Here is a 16,912-nt window from a genome sequence, read left to right as displayed (position 1 = left end):
GGCAGCCTTGCTTCACACAGGTTTGATGAGGAAACTTAATTTCCTACTCCTTAATTTGGAGTATATCAACTGATAAGTGTAGATCAGATGTACTCAATTCCAGATTCCCTCCCCAAAGCCTATTTTGGAAAGCATGTCTGTTATACATGTGTTTGTCCTCTCGTCCCACACTGAGTTGATGGTATCACTGAGCAGTGCAATGTTGCTGGAAGTCATCATGTCAGATACAGTGCAAGTCCTATCCAGGTGGATGAAATGATTGTCTCCATCCTTGTTTACTGCTGAAATAGAAAATTTATCAATGTTTGCCCAAGCAGCTACATGACACAGAACTGACTCTATGATTGTCCCAGGAATGCACAGGAATGAGATAAGCATCAACAAGATCATTAACTTGCTGAAAGACAAATTACAGTCTGTCTGAAATTTATTGGTCATCCAGTGCAAACTGACTGTAAATAAATGCTTCTGATTGGTTCATTCTATTTGTGCAGAAAAACTTGCTGAGGGGGGCACTGATGCTCGGTACAGCAAGCACAAAGGATTCTTGGGGGGATGTTGACAGAGTCTAAGCTCCTGCCACAAATGAACACTGAGGAACTGTGCCCTCTGTAAAAGCCTCTCAAATTTCTCACTGTGCAATACACACAAAGTGCTGGAGGAATTCTGATCAGCCAGCATCTATGGAGGGAAATTAATAGTCAGCTGGTGAATGGTCATGGCCCAAAAAGGTCAACTGTTCAATTGCTTCCGTAAGTGCTACCTGACCTGCTGAGCTCCTCCAGCACTTTTGAATGTGTTGCTCTGGATTTCCAGCATCTGAGGAATCACTTGCACCTCAAATTTTGCACTGATACTGGAAATATTCACTGGAAAAACTGTATTGTGAATGAAGTATATTTTGGAGAAAAAAAATGAATACACAGGATCTTTGTGCTTTTGAAGAAAGGCAGCTAAGAGATGAGCAAAGAGAGGTCTTTTACATTATGGAAGGTTTGAAAGTGGATACATGAGAATGTTTCACTTATGAGGAATAACTCAAGTAGAGTCATACAATATATTTAAGATAATCATCTTGAAACCCAATAGGTAAATCAGAAGAACTCTTTAACCAAATTGGGAATACAGAACATGTTACTACAGGGAAAGTTATAAATTTAAGAGGAGATAGAATGAGCAAATGAGGGAGAAGGAATAGAGCGTTATACTGATATGTAATGTACCATTTGTAGGGCAGCTTTTATTATTTCTCCTTTTAGCTTTTCATCCTTATATTAAGAATTTTTCACAGTTGTGGCTGAAGTTTATACAAATCAAAAAGTAAGTTGATAAATATTTTTCAGTTTGGTGTAGTGCATATCACTATTGAGGAATTTCCTAATTCAATTAGAGGAATATGTTAGAGAATTCAAAACAAAATCTTATAAAAATAAATGATTTTGACCAGTGACATATCCATCACTCTGAATTAAGTATTCTTTTACTCCATGGGTGCTGATTTATATTATTTTCTTCAATCTTTTTATTTTTAAGCCTGTCACAGAACATTAAAGAAACATCATTAAGGGATTATATAATTTTGTTACTACTACATAGATTTCATGTACTTGTCACAGTAATCTTTCTTGTATAGAGAATTTAGATTATGCTGATCTATATATTTATTTCTCTTAATGAAGTGCTGTTAACATTTAATTTTAAAATAGAACTTGCGTAATTTACTTAACAAACTTAGGAGAGTTTGATTGCTGCAATTTCAGTCTCTACTGCTGTAGCTAACAGTTCCTCTTCACCAATTCTGTTGGTGATGGGTGGCGGGGTTGCTGACGGTGAAGGTTGCAGTGTTGTTTCCAAACTTCTTTGTTCAGTTTTCTTTTTCCCTTCAAAAAAAAGGTGAGGTTTACAGTGAATATTTTTTGTACAAGAATGTGAAACAGATGCAGATTATTCAGTATGCGCTATTTTGAATCCATGCATCAAAATAAGTTCCCATTTTTATTTGTTTTATAATGTAAAATCACAGTGTTTTTTTTTGAAGAATACATCTCATGATGCTCTGAAGACATCAACAGTGATGTAACCTGAGGTCAGCAGGTGTTTTGGGTTTTTCGGCATCAGACACCCTCACACATGTGACCCAAGCCACAACTTGTGTTCAGGTAGCATGTGCTGCAGATCCCAGTGGATTTGCTCTCTTCATCCAGAGCTATCCATTCATTATCTTCAGATGTGAGGTATAGTCATATGTAGAAAAGTATCTTCCCACTCCATACGTATACTCCCAATCAGCCTTTGGAGGTCAATTTTAAGAACACAGAAGATTCTGCAGATGCTGGAAATCCGAAGCAACACATATAAAATGCTGGAGGAACTTAGCAGGTAGGCAGCATCTATGGAAATGAACAAACAATCGACATTTTGGGCTGAGACCCTTCAGGAATATTTTTTTAAATGCCTTATATCTTTGCACAACTGTGCTCTGTCTACATGAATGAATGCGACTCATATTATGCACTGTATGGGAAAACCTGCAGCCAGATTGCAAGTTTTGTAAAGTTAATGTGAAAGTAATTGTCCAACACCAGAGTTGGTGTAACTTTAATCATTGTTTTTACAATCTTTATAAAGAATTTAAAGAGTTTAAATAGGTAACACACACAAAAATATTTAAACAGTTCAATATATTGTAGAACAATTTAAAGATTTATATTATATTTAAATAGAAAATGTATTATATTTTGAAGATTATTTTTGAACTGAAAGGAAAAATAATGGTATAAATGCCCTACAGAGTTCGTCACAGTAATGCTAACAGGAAGACTTTTTAACATTAGCACTATGCATGTATATAGCACTATTTATTTCAGGAGTGGGTGTTTCATATATCCTACTGAATTAAACCATACATGTTTCAGGTGAACATTGTTACATTAATTTCCAAGCAAAACTGTTTTCATAGTACTGAGCCAAGCCACAATCCCACTGAGCTAACATCTAGCAATGAATATCAAGCATAAGCTGATCAAAAAGGCATAAATGGACAGTTAAAATATGTTTTAGTAGTGAAATAAGTTACAGCATAAGCTTGTGACTATCTGTGGAGAATACCTTGGAACTCAGCTACATAGTTATTGCTCTTTAACTCCATCTAACAAAAGTGAAAATCCATAACATTCAAGAAAACATAATTAATGTACATAGTATGGACAACAGAGACTTAATTTCTCAACGAGGTACAATCCCCAACAGAAAAGTAGTATTTTATGCACTCTAGTTGAAGTTATTCCAGGCTTGAGTTAATGTGAATAATTGTGGTATCTCTGTTTATTTCTATTTAAAACGTGGGAATCATTGCTTCTGGAAAGAGAGGCCATTGAGGTATACAGGATAGTATAGCACAGGTATCAATAAAGAGTTTGTTTCCCTTCTGACAGCACTAACTATCAAGCAACTATACTGTGAAAACCTTATGGTACTCTGGTGAAAGTGTCATAAGCATTCTTTCTCACCCTGAGGAAACATTTTAACCTCCCTAGATATGTTGAAGTAACATAGCCATGGACCCTGTACACTGAACCACACCAGCAGTTATGACCATATACCTTCAAACAAACTCTTCACAAACACCAACTCAGAGAAAAATGATTGCAAAGATTCAATGATCGAGGCAAATAAAATCACATTGCAAACGAAGTACAATGAATTGAAGATCTTCCCTGGAACAGAATATATTAGACAATGGAGTGGAGGGTCAATGCCAGCTCCAAAGCCTGGGGGCATGATTTTAAAGGCTCAATATTCAATGGATAGCTCTTGCATCTGCAGATACCAGTGACTCAGCCATGTGTTGTGAGCACAGCATTTCAAGGAATTTACTATCTGCGTCACGGGTACCTGTGTGGATGGCTTTCTAACAAAGCAGTCTTTCCTGGAATACGTAGCAGCTTGAAGGACACCTAGAGAAGAGGCTCAAAGATATTCTGATTATCTTGTGCAGATATTCAAGCTGCTGCTCAGTAAATGAAGCAGCTGGCAGGGCACTGATTTCAGACAAAATGCCATTTTCCTGAAATGTTAACTCTGCCCCTCTCTCCACAACAGTTGCCTGACCTAATGTATGCTTCTGGCATTTTCTACTGTTATTTTCCACAACTTTATTAGAAGTACTCCAAAAGGAGCATGAGGCAACCATGGCTGACAAGGGAAGTCAAAGACAGCAAAAAAAAACAGAGAGGGCATACAAAATAGCAAAACTTAGTGGGAAGCTTTTAAAAATCAACAGAAGGCAATTAGAATGCAATGGGGAGAGAAAAGATTAAACATAAAGGTAAATTAGCCAATAATATAAATGAGGATATCAGAACTATTTTCAAATATGTAAAGAGAAAAAGAGAGGTGAGAGTGGACATCGAACCACTAGAAAATGACACTGGAGAGATAATAATTGGGGACAAAGAAATGGAGGATGAATTTAATACGTATTTTGCATCAGCCTTTACAGTATGCTAGAAATTCAATAGTGTCAGGAGTCGGAAATAAGTACAGTTGTTACTACTGAGGAAAAGATGCCTTGAAAGCTGCAAGGTCTAAAAGAGGTCGCAGAAGAAATGGTGGAGGTATTAGTAGTAATCATTCACTAATCACTAGATTCGGGAATGGTTCCGGAGGAATGGAAAATTGCAACTGTCACTTCACTGTTTAAGAAGGGAAAGAGGCCAAAGAAAGGAAATTATAGACTAGTTAGCCTGCATTCAGCAGTTGAGAAATTGCTGGAACCCATTATTAAGGATGAGGTTTTGGAAACTTGGAGCACATAATAAAATAGGCCGAAGTCAGCATAGTTTCCTTAAGAGGAAATCTTGCCTGACAAATCAGTTGGAATTCTTTGAGGAAATAACAAACAGGGTAGACAAAGGAGAGTCAATGAATGTTGTTTACTTGGATTTTCAGAGGGTTTTTGACAAGATGCTGCACATGAGACTACAAAAACAAGTTAAGAACCCTTGGCATTACCAGAAAGATAATAACATGGATAGAAAATTGGCTGATTGGCAGGAAGTAAATAGTGAGAATAAAGGGGGCTTTTACTGGATGGCTGCCAGTGTCTAGTGTTGTTCTGCAGGGATTGTGTTGGGACCGTCCCTTTTCATGTTGTATGTCAATGATTTGGATGACAAAATTGATGTCTTTGTGCCCAAGTTTGCAGATGATACAAAGATAGGTGGAGGGCAGGTAGTGTTGAGGAAACAGGAAGTCCTCAGAAGGACTTAGACAGACTATGTCACAGTCCCAACCGTTAATTCCCCATTTTCTCCTAATTCCCTTTAATTGTGCCACGCTTCCGACCATTAATTCCCCATTTTCTCCTAACTTCCTTTGATGGCGACACACCTGGTTTTCATCAAGACCTGCAGCATAAGAACTCCAGCTTTGCAACCACTAGTTGCCAGATCGTTGGTTTTGCCTGTGTGGTAATTAACATTTCCCGGCGATTTAGGACAGTGTTTTCTAAGTTTTGCTTCGGTACCGAGATTTACCTGTGAAACTCAGTCTCTTAGTGTCAAGATAAGTTTTCTAAGTTCTACTCCAGTTCCGAGGTTTACCTGTGAAACTCAGTCTATCCGTGTCAAGATAAGGCTGTTAAGTTTTACCTCAGCACCGAGGTTTACCTGTGTAACTCCGTCTCTCCGTGCTAAGAAAAGTTCTGCCTGCCGTTTCCCTTTCTACGCTCCGTGTCAAGATCAGTTCTGCCTGTCTCCTGCCTTCCAGCACTCTCTCCTGTTTGCCATTCAATGCTCACGCCTGCATCTACATTCTAACGCAACCTCCGTGCCTGTGTCCTGCACTTGGGTTCGCCTTGTTCATTGCAACAGACTAGGAGAATGGGCAGAGAAGTGGCAGGTGGAATAGCGTGGAGGGAAGTGCATGATCATACACTTTGATGGAAGAAGTAAAGGCGTAGACTATTTTCTAAACTAAGAGCAAATTCAGAAATCAGAGGTGCAAAGAGACTTGGGAATCTTCATGCAGGAAAGCTAACCTCAGAAAGGTCAACATGCAAGTTCTGAGTCTGATTAGCTGGATAAAGACTGGGAGATGCCTGCCTGTTCAGGCCACACATTTGATAGCCTTCCTCATACTATGCCCTCCCAATCTTTGTGTCATCAGCAAATCTGCTAATCCAGTTACCAGATCATTGATATGTATGGCAACAATGGATCCAGCACGACCCCTGCAGCACACCACTAGTCACAAGCCTCCAATCAGAAAGATAACTATTTACTACCACTATCTGGCTTCTCCCACTAAACCAACATTGGATCCAATGGACTACTTCATCCTGAGTTGTCATACTTATATAACCTGCCCCTTAGAATACCTTCCAATAACTTACTCACAATTGATTTGACAGGATCACTAACCTGTAATTTCCTGGTTTATTCTTAGAGACGTTCTTAAACAACAGAAAACCATTAATTATCTTCCAGTCCTCTCGTAACTATCCATGGTTAAGGACATTTTATATGTTTCTGCCAAGGCCCCTGCTTTTCTGCACTTATCTCCCACATGGTCTGAGGGGGTCACCTCATCATGTCCTGTGGACCTATCCACCTTAATTCACCACAAGACAGCAAGCATCTCCACTTCCATAATCCATGACCTCATCAGTTCTATAGACTGTGACTGTCTCCTAAGTAAATATAGATGTAAACAAAAAGGTAATTTCCCCATATTTTCAGCTCCATCCATAAATGGAGACCATGTTGATCTTTAAGAGGTCAATTTTTGTCTCTTGCTGCCCTTTTGCTCTTAATGTAGCTATCGAAGATGTGATTTTTGGGTTTAGGACATATATACTCAGCAATTGGCTTTGGCTACCAGTCTTCACATCTGAAAATGTATAGTGCATTTAACTTGGAGTGCTGCTCTGAACAGTGGGTTCCTAAAAGCTGTGAATCCAGACAATGCTGATTGAAATTCATTTGGGTATTTGTGGTGTGGATGTGAATCAGGAGGTGTGAAGGTTGTATGTAGTTTCAAAGAAAGCACTGTCCATACATTGTAAATATAGAGTTGTCCTTTGATGATGTTTGACACATAAAATATGGAGCCCCAGGCCGGGCCAGCAGGCATTTCCACTAAAAGTGTCTCCTTATGATGCCAGCTGTACCTTGTTTTGTCGAATAAAGGAGCTGCTTTGAAAAGAAGCTCTGGTGACTGTTCATGTAACAGCAAGATTCTCCACCTTGTCTGCCAGAGCAACCTCATGTCCCCTTTTAGCTCTCCTGATTTCTCTTTTCAGTGTTCTCTTGCACTTCTTATACTCTTGAAATGCCTTATTTAATTCAAACTGCGTAAACCTGTTTCCTTTTCTTTACCAAAGTCTCAATATCCCTTGATAACCAAGGTTCCCTAAACCTTTAGTCTTACCTTTTATTATAACTGGAACATACAGATTCTTCACTCTTAATATTTCAGTTTTGAAGGCATCCTGCTTACCAAGCACCTCTTTGCTGGAAAACAACTTATCCCAATCCACACTGCCAGATCCTTTCTGATGCCATCAGAAATGGCACTTCTCAGTTTAGAACCTTCACCTGAGGACCAGTCCTATCCGTTTCCATAATATTTTGAAACTAATGGAATTAATGGATGAAGGAACACATACCAATCCTCATAGAGGGATCAGAAGTGGAGAGAGTGAGCAGTTTCAAGTTCCTGGTTGTCAAGATCTCTGAGGATCTAACCTGGTGCTAACATATTGATGCAGTTATAAAGAAGGCAAGACAGAGGCTATACTTCATTAGGAGTTTGAAGAATTTGGTATGTCAACAAATACACTCAAAAACTTCTATAGATGTACCATGGAGAGCATTCTGACAGGCTGCATCACTGTCTGGTATTGGAGGTGGGGGACTACTGCACAGGACCGAAAGAAGCTGCAAAGGGTTGTAAATTTAGTTGGCTCCATCTTGGGTACTAGCCTACAAAGTATCCAGAACATCTTCAAGGAGTGGTGTCTGAGAAAAGCAGCATCCATTAGTAAGGACCTCCAGCACCCAAGCCATGCCCTTTTCTCACTGTTACCATCAGGTAGGAGGTACAGAAGCCTGAAGGCACACACTCAGCGATTCAGGAACAGCTTCTTCCCCTCTGTCATCTGATTCCTAAATGGACATTGAACCCGTGAACACTACCTCACTTTTTAAATATATATTATTTCTGTTTTATGCACAATTTTTCATCTATTCAATATACGTCTACTATAATTGATATACTTATTTATTATTATTATGATTTTATTTTGTTTTTTTCCTTCTATATTATGTATTGCATCGATCTGCTGCTGCTAAGTTAACAAATTTCACATCACATGCCGGTGATAATAAACCTGATTCTGATTCTGAATTATTATCACTATGTCCAAAGTGTTCCTCTACACTCTTGCCTGTCACCTGCCCTGTCTCATTTTCTAGAATCCAGTATCTCTCCAATAGGGGCCTCTACATATTGATTAAGGAACCTTTTGGGAACACATTTGACAAACTCTGTACTATCCAGTTCTTTTACAGTATGGGAGTCCCAGTCAATATATGGAAAGTTAAAATCATCCATTGTCACAGCTTTATATTTCATGCAACTATCTTCCATCGTTCTACAAATTTCCTCCTTTAAATCCCGACTACTGTACTTGGAGATCTATAATACAGTCAGTCCTGTTAGTTAGGCCATCACTTTTTTATTCCTCACTTCTACCCAAATTGTGTCAGTAGACTAGCCCCCCAGTGTGCCTTCAGTCAAAATTTATCAAAATAATGTGCACTTTGCTCCAAGGTGATTCACAGAAAATTGAGAAGTTAGGAAAGTATAGCAATTACATTAAGTCGAAGCAAAAAAAAGTGTACTCTTAAGTATGGTTATTTTCGGACCAGAGGAGCGATCATAGCTGGTACATTTGTAGTAATTTATTACTTATGAATCAGACTTACCCTTTTGCTTTGGAGATGTTGCAAGGTTTTGAAGCTTGAGGCCTGAATCTAATCGTTGAGGTTTATTGTAGAGATATAAGCCGCACATCACAAAAACACTGAAGATAAATATCAGTAGAAGAAGGGCAGCAACTCCTAATCCCACCATTGCACCTATACTGAATAAAGGAAGATAAAAAGATATGCTCTTAATTTGGTTTGATTTGGACATGGTTTAATTTAATGATCACTTGTAATATCTGAATATCAATTGCACTCAAAAACCCTGCCTCACAAATTGGCTGTAATTCTTTAAGGCCAATTTAAATTAAATGGTAATGAGGCAATCTAATCAATAGTATACAGTATACTAGCACTTTCAGATGGGTGGAGGTATTTTTCTATCAAAGGTGCTCCTTCCCTTCACTAGTCTGCAGATCACCGTTGGGCAAGGTGTAGCGCCTGTTTAGTCTGCTGATCAGGGTCTGACTCAATGGGCCAAATGACCTATTTCTACTCTTATGTCTTATGGTCTTATAGGAGGGGGAAAAAAAGATTAACCATGATTAAATGGTGGAGCAGACTCAATGGGCCTAATGGCCTAACTCTACTCCAATGTCTTATGGTCTTATGGGTCACGTGAAGACATTGGAGCAAATGGTGGATGATATGGGCAGCTGGTGCATATCATGTACTAGCTGATGCCAGGCAGATAATCTCTGAAGAGTATTGATAATGGCCTTGTACAGACACTGACCAGAAGAAGGCAATGGCAAACGACTTCTGTAGAAAAATTTCCCAAGAATAATCATGGTCATGGGTGGAGAAAGGAATAAGAACAACAGATGGAAAGGCAGGTGGAAGACCATGAGACCTGCATCATATGACATGGCACATAATGATGATGATGATGAACACTCTCGGAATATATTTGTTGAAATCCACATTAAGTCTAAGGGAAAGATAAAGGTTTGTGACATTAATGAAAAGTTTAGCTTAGATAACTGAAATGAACTTAGTAATTTAAAACAGAAATACAACTTAGTTTATTATACAATGTAAATAATGTTAACTTTGCTCTTCCATTCTTTATTCATATATAAATCAGATATCTATAAATATGCGTTAACACTAAGCCTTCTGTAATGAAAAGTTAGTGGTCTGAAAACACGTCATCTCATTTTACATGTTCTTCCTGTAAATCCTACTTTATTAATATATTCACGAATTTGATTTCTTGGCAGTAAATTAGAAGTATACTTATCTTCATACAAGTATTGCAATTGTAAACATTTCTATTTAATTGCTAGGTTTATATTTTTATTACATTCTGTGTTAAAAGTTAGCAGGCATTAAAAGTCATAAAGAAGAATTTTAATTCTGATCTGCAGCAGTAAAGATCTAATATATTTTTGCTGTAGAGATGTGTGGGAAAGCAAAATCTGGTGCAGGCAAGAGTAAAATTTGAATGAATACCTTGGAGACTGGGAGATTAGACAGGAGAAGATTTGTGCAATTGAGTCCAGCAATGATTAAGGTGTGGACGAGGGTTTCTGGAACAAAACTGGACAGTCAGAACTGAGAGTAAGTTAAGCCATGGAGACAATATGAGGTCAAAGTCTCGTCTCAATAGTAATGCAGTGGTTACTTAACTGTAGTAGAAGTCACTGTTCCCTCTAAACTGCACGGATGCACAGCTGCACAGTAACTGAAATATTCCTGTGCACATAGCCTTTTTTGCCAATTTCTTTTATGTAATGTTAATAACATTTTGAAATCTATATTAATATAATTGTGTAATACCCTGTAATTAATAATGTGTTAATGAATATAATCCACAATATTCACAATATTTCTAAGTAATAACCACAATAATAAAACCACAATTTTTATGTTGAAACATTGTAGAGCTTCAATGTAAACAGTCAGTGTTTCAAGTTGTAATGAACTGTAATAATAAACACAGAACAGAAGCTCATCATTAATAAACCACCAGCCCACTGAACATTGATGCCATCTATTCAAAACATTTTACTTTTGCTATTGTACCTTCAGCTGTTTTGACTGCGTGACATCATTTGCCTGTGTGGTGAGTTGTGGATTATGTTTGTTTGATGTGAAACAATCTCTTTCTGACTTTTTTGGTCAGAAATCTTTCCAAAAAAATTATAACCTAATAATTTTTAAATTAAAAAAAAGTTAGAACAACATAAAAATTCAAATAGTTTGTATGACTGTAGTTATTTTAATAAAATTATAAATTTTTGACTTATCTTGTTACATTTTTCAAATAATAATCATTATTATTAGCATCCTAAGATTGTCAGAAAGAAAAACAGAAGAGTTAAGTGCTTTTAAGAACAATGCTTGTAAAGACAGAATGGATTTTGCAACTTGTAGATACTGCACTACTGTCTTCCCATCAAAAACAAAAAATAAAAATTGGCGTTAATTTACATAGCATGATACTGATGATGTATGAACCAATTGCGCAGAAGTGAAAATTGAGGATAAGTTCCATTGTGGAAGTAAATGGGAAGAAGGGAGCTAGATTACTTACAATGATATTTTAATCAAGAATTCATATAGATGGAATTACCAAATTTTGCATGTCACCAAAAGAATTTTGCAGGTTAACTGAAACTCCAAAAGAACATGACAGCGTGAGCAAGATGCATGAAAGAAGTCTAACTTTGATATGGACAAAGTGGTAATTGATTTCAATATCTTAACAATTAAAAATAATGCTTCTACGCATTCTGTGCAAGAAATTCATGGCCAAATATGTAAAGATACCAGGGAGTTGGTGCAGTAAGAACTATGCATATTACAGAAAACCATGTAAGATACAACGCAGTTTACAGGCTGTGTAAAAATTTCCTGCTCTGAGTAATGGTTGGTCCGAGCTGCTGTAAATAAGATGAGGGAACACTGATAGTAATCCAGAAACCTGGACTGATAATCCATCGACCACAAGTTCAAATCTAAAAGTGAGTTTGAGCAATGAAATAATTTGAAAAATCTGGGAATTAAAATATTTGTGCCATAAAGAACACATTCATCTACCTTCAAATATCTTACATGGAAGAAATTCATATTGATTTGAGGTTTTAGAAGTATCACAGCTTTTGTTTTACTAAATTTACAATGGATAGGAAAAAATAGAATAATGACAATGGGAGAATACAAAAGCTATTTTGCACTGAATGTTAGAGAAAGAAATTCCAGATAAATGACTTAAAAAAAGCTATTAATGCAGGTACGCAAGTTGGACACTGCACATTGTGCACTCATGCCACTAGATAAGAGCTGTAGATACAAGAGGAAACCAGCTATTTTCTTCTTGTGGACTGCCCTGAAACAGAGAATCATGTAATACCTTCGGTGAATCACGCAAATCACAATAGAATTCAAGGAAAGATAACTCTGATCAATCTTCCTTGAGAAGATGCCATAAATAACTTGTGCATGGAGTATACTCTATAGTCCCTTCCCACCCAGACAACGGAAGGGTTTTTCATATAATAATTATGAAAACCGGTTCAATCTCGACCTCTGTGTGGAATTTGCATGTTCTCCCTGTGAACAGCTACTGTAGGTTTCCGCTGGGTGGTTCAGTTTCCTCCCCCTCCCCAATCACGTGGGGCTTGATAGGTTAGTTGCCCATGATGTGGGCAGATTCTAGAATCTAAGGGAGAGTTGACAAGAATGTGACAGAATAGATTACAGGGAAAATAGTGGAGCAATAGATTTGCTCCAAAAACCAGGTTACACTGCATCGGCTGAATAGTTTCCTTCTACTTCATAAGGAAACATGGCATATAAGTTAAAAAGCTCAGTCACATCACTCACAGATAAACGACTCTAACAGCGAATTTGAATTTGACCCAAACTCAGTTTTTTTAAAAAACCAAACACATGAAGTACCTTATATTTTTGTTGATTAATAAAGCACAAAGTATATTATCCATACTTGGAAATTGGTGGAGGAGGCAATCTAATACGGTATTAACATAGTTGACGATTTCACAAAGAAAAATCACTTAATTTGCAACGGCAATGCAATCGTGCAACAGGTTTCTTCCTGCGTAGCAATGAACCAACCTCTCTTCCCACAGTCACTGCTCTAACTCGCCAATTTTTAATCTCATGCTGTTCCTTCTAGGACACATGATACAGTGCAATTACCGCCCTGAGCCCAACAAATGTTACCCTGGTTCGGCTTGTGATACAGAAAAGAGGTTTCAGGGCTCACTGTGTATTCCAGCGCACCATCAAAGCCACGGTGCAAAACTGACGGAGTGCGACACTGCCCAGGAGGGAGTTCGCTTCTCCATGCCGCACTCAGTCCTAAATTACAAAGTACATCAACATCTCTTTCGTTTCATTGCTGTGGGATCTGAAACCTGTCTGCTGCTTTTACAGTACATGGGTGTCAACAGAGTGTGTAATTCGAAATGATTTATTGCCTGCGAACTAGTACCAGATTATTTGATTTCATTGGAGACTCAAGAGTCAATAGAGACACAAGAGACTGCAAATACTCAAATCTGGAGCAACAAAAATAAAACAAACTGCTGGAGGAACTCAGCGGGTCTGGTAACATCTGTGCAGGATTGCTCAGAAGGAAGGGTTTCGACCCGACATGTCCACTGTCCATTTCCCTCCGCAAATGTGGCCTGGCCACTGGGTTCCTTCACCAGTTTATCGTCCAGTCAATATCGGCTTACAGAACTACCCCATTCCTCTTATTCCCTGAAACCAAAATCTCCCACTCTCACATGAACTCTTTCTAGATTGTAACCTCGGTGACACCAGGGCAATTTACAGTGGCCAGATTAAAATTCCAGCCCCCCACTTCACCCCACCCCAAGGTGCCGCATTTAACATAAATTACAGTAAATCAGAAAACATCAGGATTGGGATACAAACAGTCAGCTACTTTGAAGTGAGATTGCTCGGTTTCATTTTCCCATATTCACCTTACTTGCCTCTTCCTTGTCCTAAGCAACACACATGGTGCCCAGAACAGATTAAGGGATGTCCGTAGGAAACGTTAACTGCCCATGTTGATCCGTCCAGTCCCCGCAGAGCAGTTCCTCCAAAATCTGGTGTGTTGCTCCAGGTTCCAGCGTCTGCAGGCTCTTGGGTCTTCTTGCCATGTGGGCTCCAACTTCCTCTCCATATCCCTGCTGTACTCTGCCCCTTCAGGAAATCACCCGACTTACCTCAGCGACCACATGTAGCCGTGCGGGTAGGGGAAATAGTTGCCAGCCTCATTGCAGCAGTACTTGAAATCGGAAAAGCCGCAGCAGTAAGCCTCGTCCCTGCCGTCTGTCGTCCTCGGACACTTGAAACTTGCTACCAGCTCCTCCCTCACGTTGGAGTAGCCGCTGCAAATTCGCGCGCCTCCGCTCATCTTGGCAGCTCTCCTCAGCCTTCTCAACCGCCGCCCGGTACGACGGCTCCAAGCAGACCCCGCCTCTGCCCAGCGCTGGCCACTCCACTCTTCCTTGGCGATTAGGTCCTGGAGGTATCACGCAGAGCCTCTAAATAGGAGAGGGCGTGTGGTAAATCAATCGAAGTTGTTGAAGTATATATACTGAAAGCCTGTCATTTCAAGGGAATCGCTATTTTACAGAGAGCGCTGGTTTTAGAGGTAAACCTGACAGATATCTCTAAGAATATTTTTTAGTGTTTTGGAAGGGGCGTGAAGAATGGATGTTAACCTGTTTTGTAAAGAGATGAATCAACATCATCTTACTAATTGACGGAGTGATTAACTCATCTTCTGGTACAGTATCTGAAGATTAACACGGTCACCGTCCTACGGCGCCATTGACAATCGAGTTTGAAAAGCACATCTCAGAATGCTGATTAATGGCCTGAAGCTGTTCGTACCGATGGTTCAACAAAAGTGTCAATGGGTAACAAGAACACGCAATAACAATTTGTGAAACAGTCTGACATTAATTTAAAACAGAGTGTTAGAAGCAAAGGGTACGTCATTAAAATGTATACGAGAGAACATTTTAATATTGGTACGAGTGCAGCTGGCTAGGGAAAGGCTTGTTTTACAAGTAGTTTCAGTATTGTATTTGAGCAGATCACGTTAAATTCTGTGGTATTGGTTAGACGCATGGCCAAGTGGTTAAGGCGTTCGTCCAGTGATGTGAAGGTCGCTAGTTCGAGCCTTGGCAGCCTGTGTCCTTGAGCAAGGCACTTAATCGCACATTGCTCTGCGACGACACTGGTGCCAAGCTGTATGGGTCCTAATGCCCTTCCCTTGGACAACATCGGTGGCGTGGAGAGGGGAGACTTGCAGCATGGGCGACTGCTGGTCTTCCATACAACCTTGCCCAGGCCTGTGCCCTGGAAACCTTCCAAGGCACAAATCCATGGTCTCACGAGACTAATGGATGCCTAAGAAGATTGGTTAGATAATGACAACAAACGGGATGGGGCCATTCAGCCCTTTGAGTACAAACTAGCTCTCTGTAAATTCTACTTACCCGTCCTTTCATTTATCTATGCATTATTTTCTCCTTTCAAAACCCATGACTACGTTTTCCTTCATGGAAGGTAAATGCACCCAGAAGCTAACAACATAGTATGTTAATCCTAATGTGGTGTTTTGTTCTTTTGTTCATTAGTTTGTTCCTTCTGAATTTTTCCCACCAATAGTGAGATTCTTCATTGTTTTCACCGATTTTTTTACGTCTTCCATGAACCTTAACTGCAAGAGCAACAACACAGCCATGCTCCACGGTCTTGATGCAGGGCCTCGACCTAAAATATCCATTTATACCTTTCACCTCCACAAATACTAATTAACCTGTGGAATTCTTACAGCACTTGTTTTTTATTCCAGATTGCAGCATCTGCATTCTCTTTTCTAAACTCATCATCTCAGGCTGTCTCTCCAATGCTCTTAAATCATTCCAAATATACAGTGGTAATAAAATGAGCACAATATTTCACTTGTGACAGAACCATAGTTTATACATTTGTAATAAATTGCTTGATTTTGTATACCTCGATTTATGAAGCCCAAAATCCTAAGTGATTTTTTTGTTTCATTACTTTCTCAATGTGCCCTGTAATCTGCAATGAGGTATGACTTTCTACAGCCTGCCCTGTAACCCTTAAGAATATATAAACAAGCACCTCTGTCCTTGGACTTCCTTAAAATATTTCTCATGCTTCTTAAAACACATATCATGCTGTACTTTTTATTATTTATTATTGCGGAATAAAGTCCTCCGGCCCTCCCAGCCTCACCAGCCAGCAACCCCCGAGTTAACCATAGCCTAATCACAAAGAAATGTACAATGTCCGGATAACCTATTAACCGGTAGGTCTTTGGATTGTAGGAGGAAACCAGAGCACCCAGAGAAAACCCATGTATTCCACGAGGAGAATGTACAGACTACTTACAGACGACGTCAAAATTGAACTCCAAAGCCCTGAGCTGTAATAGCGCTGTGCTAACCGCTACACCACCATGGTGCCCCCAATTACTTCCTACATTAAACTTCATCTACTATATGCCCATCATTTTACCACACTGATTATGTCCTCTTGAAGTCTGTGATCCGGTTGATGTTGTGATTTTCAGAAGGCCTTTGACAAGGTACCACAGATGAGGCTGCCCATGGTATTACAGGAAAATTCTAGCACGAATAAAGCAGTGGCTGATTGGGAGGAGGCAAATAGTGGGAATACAGGGAGCCTTTTCAGGCTGGCTACCAGTGACTAGTGTTGTTCCACAGGGGTCAGTGTGGGACCAATTATTTTTACATTATATGTCAATGATTTGAATGGAATTGATGGCTTTGTTACAAAGTTTGCAGATAATATGAAGATAGGTGGAGGGACAATAGTTTTGAGGAGGTAGAGATGCTTACAGAAGGACTTAGATAGATTAGGAGAATAGGTAAAAG

General features: G+C 39.1%; 1 protein-coding gene across 1 annotated transcript; it reads right to left on the bottom strand.

The window, feature by feature from the left end:
* Positions 1-1,517: 1,517 nt before the first annotated feature.
* LOC134343404 (protein shisa-like-2B) lies at positions 1,518-14,463 on the bottom strand. Its single transcript, XM_063042110.1, has 3 exons — positions 14,198-14,463; positions 8,991-9,148; positions 1,518-1,880 (listed from the first exon to the last, which is right to left on the bottom strand). Exons 1-3 carry the CDS (start codon positions 14,386-14,388, stop codon positions 1,732-1,734), a joined length of 498 nt encoding a protein of 165 aa, XP_062898180.1. The 5' UTR covers positions 14,389-14,463; the 3' UTR covers positions 1,518-1,731.
* Between the last annotated feature and the right edge of the window lie 2,449 nt (positions 14,464-16,912).

This window comes from Mobula hypostoma, chromosome 3 (assembly GCF_963921235.1).
Source record: "Mobula hypostoma chromosome 3, sMobHyp1.1, whole genome shotgun sequence".
Classification (NCBI taxonomy): domain Eukaryota; kingdom Metazoa; phylum Chordata; class Chondrichthyes; order Myliobatiformes; family Myliobatidae; genus Mobula; species Mobula hypostoma.
This window is presented reverse-complemented; position numbering and strand designations above follow the sequence as displayed.

Bases quoted from the DNA above. Each gene is read 5' to 3' on its own strand.
- LOC134343404 (XM_063042110.1), bottom strand. From the start codon at position 14,388: ATGAGCGGAGGCGCGCGAATTTGCAGCGGCTACTCCAACGTGAGGGAG. The intron at 9,149-14,197 runs GTAAGTCGGGTG...TCCTTTATTCAG, and splicing joins GGCTACATGTGGTCGCTGAG to TATAGGTGCAATGGTGGGAT. The intron at 1,881-8,990 runs GTAAGTCTGATT...TTTTTTTTGAAG, and splicing joins AACATCTCCAAAGCAAAAGG to GGAAAAAGAAAACTGAACAA.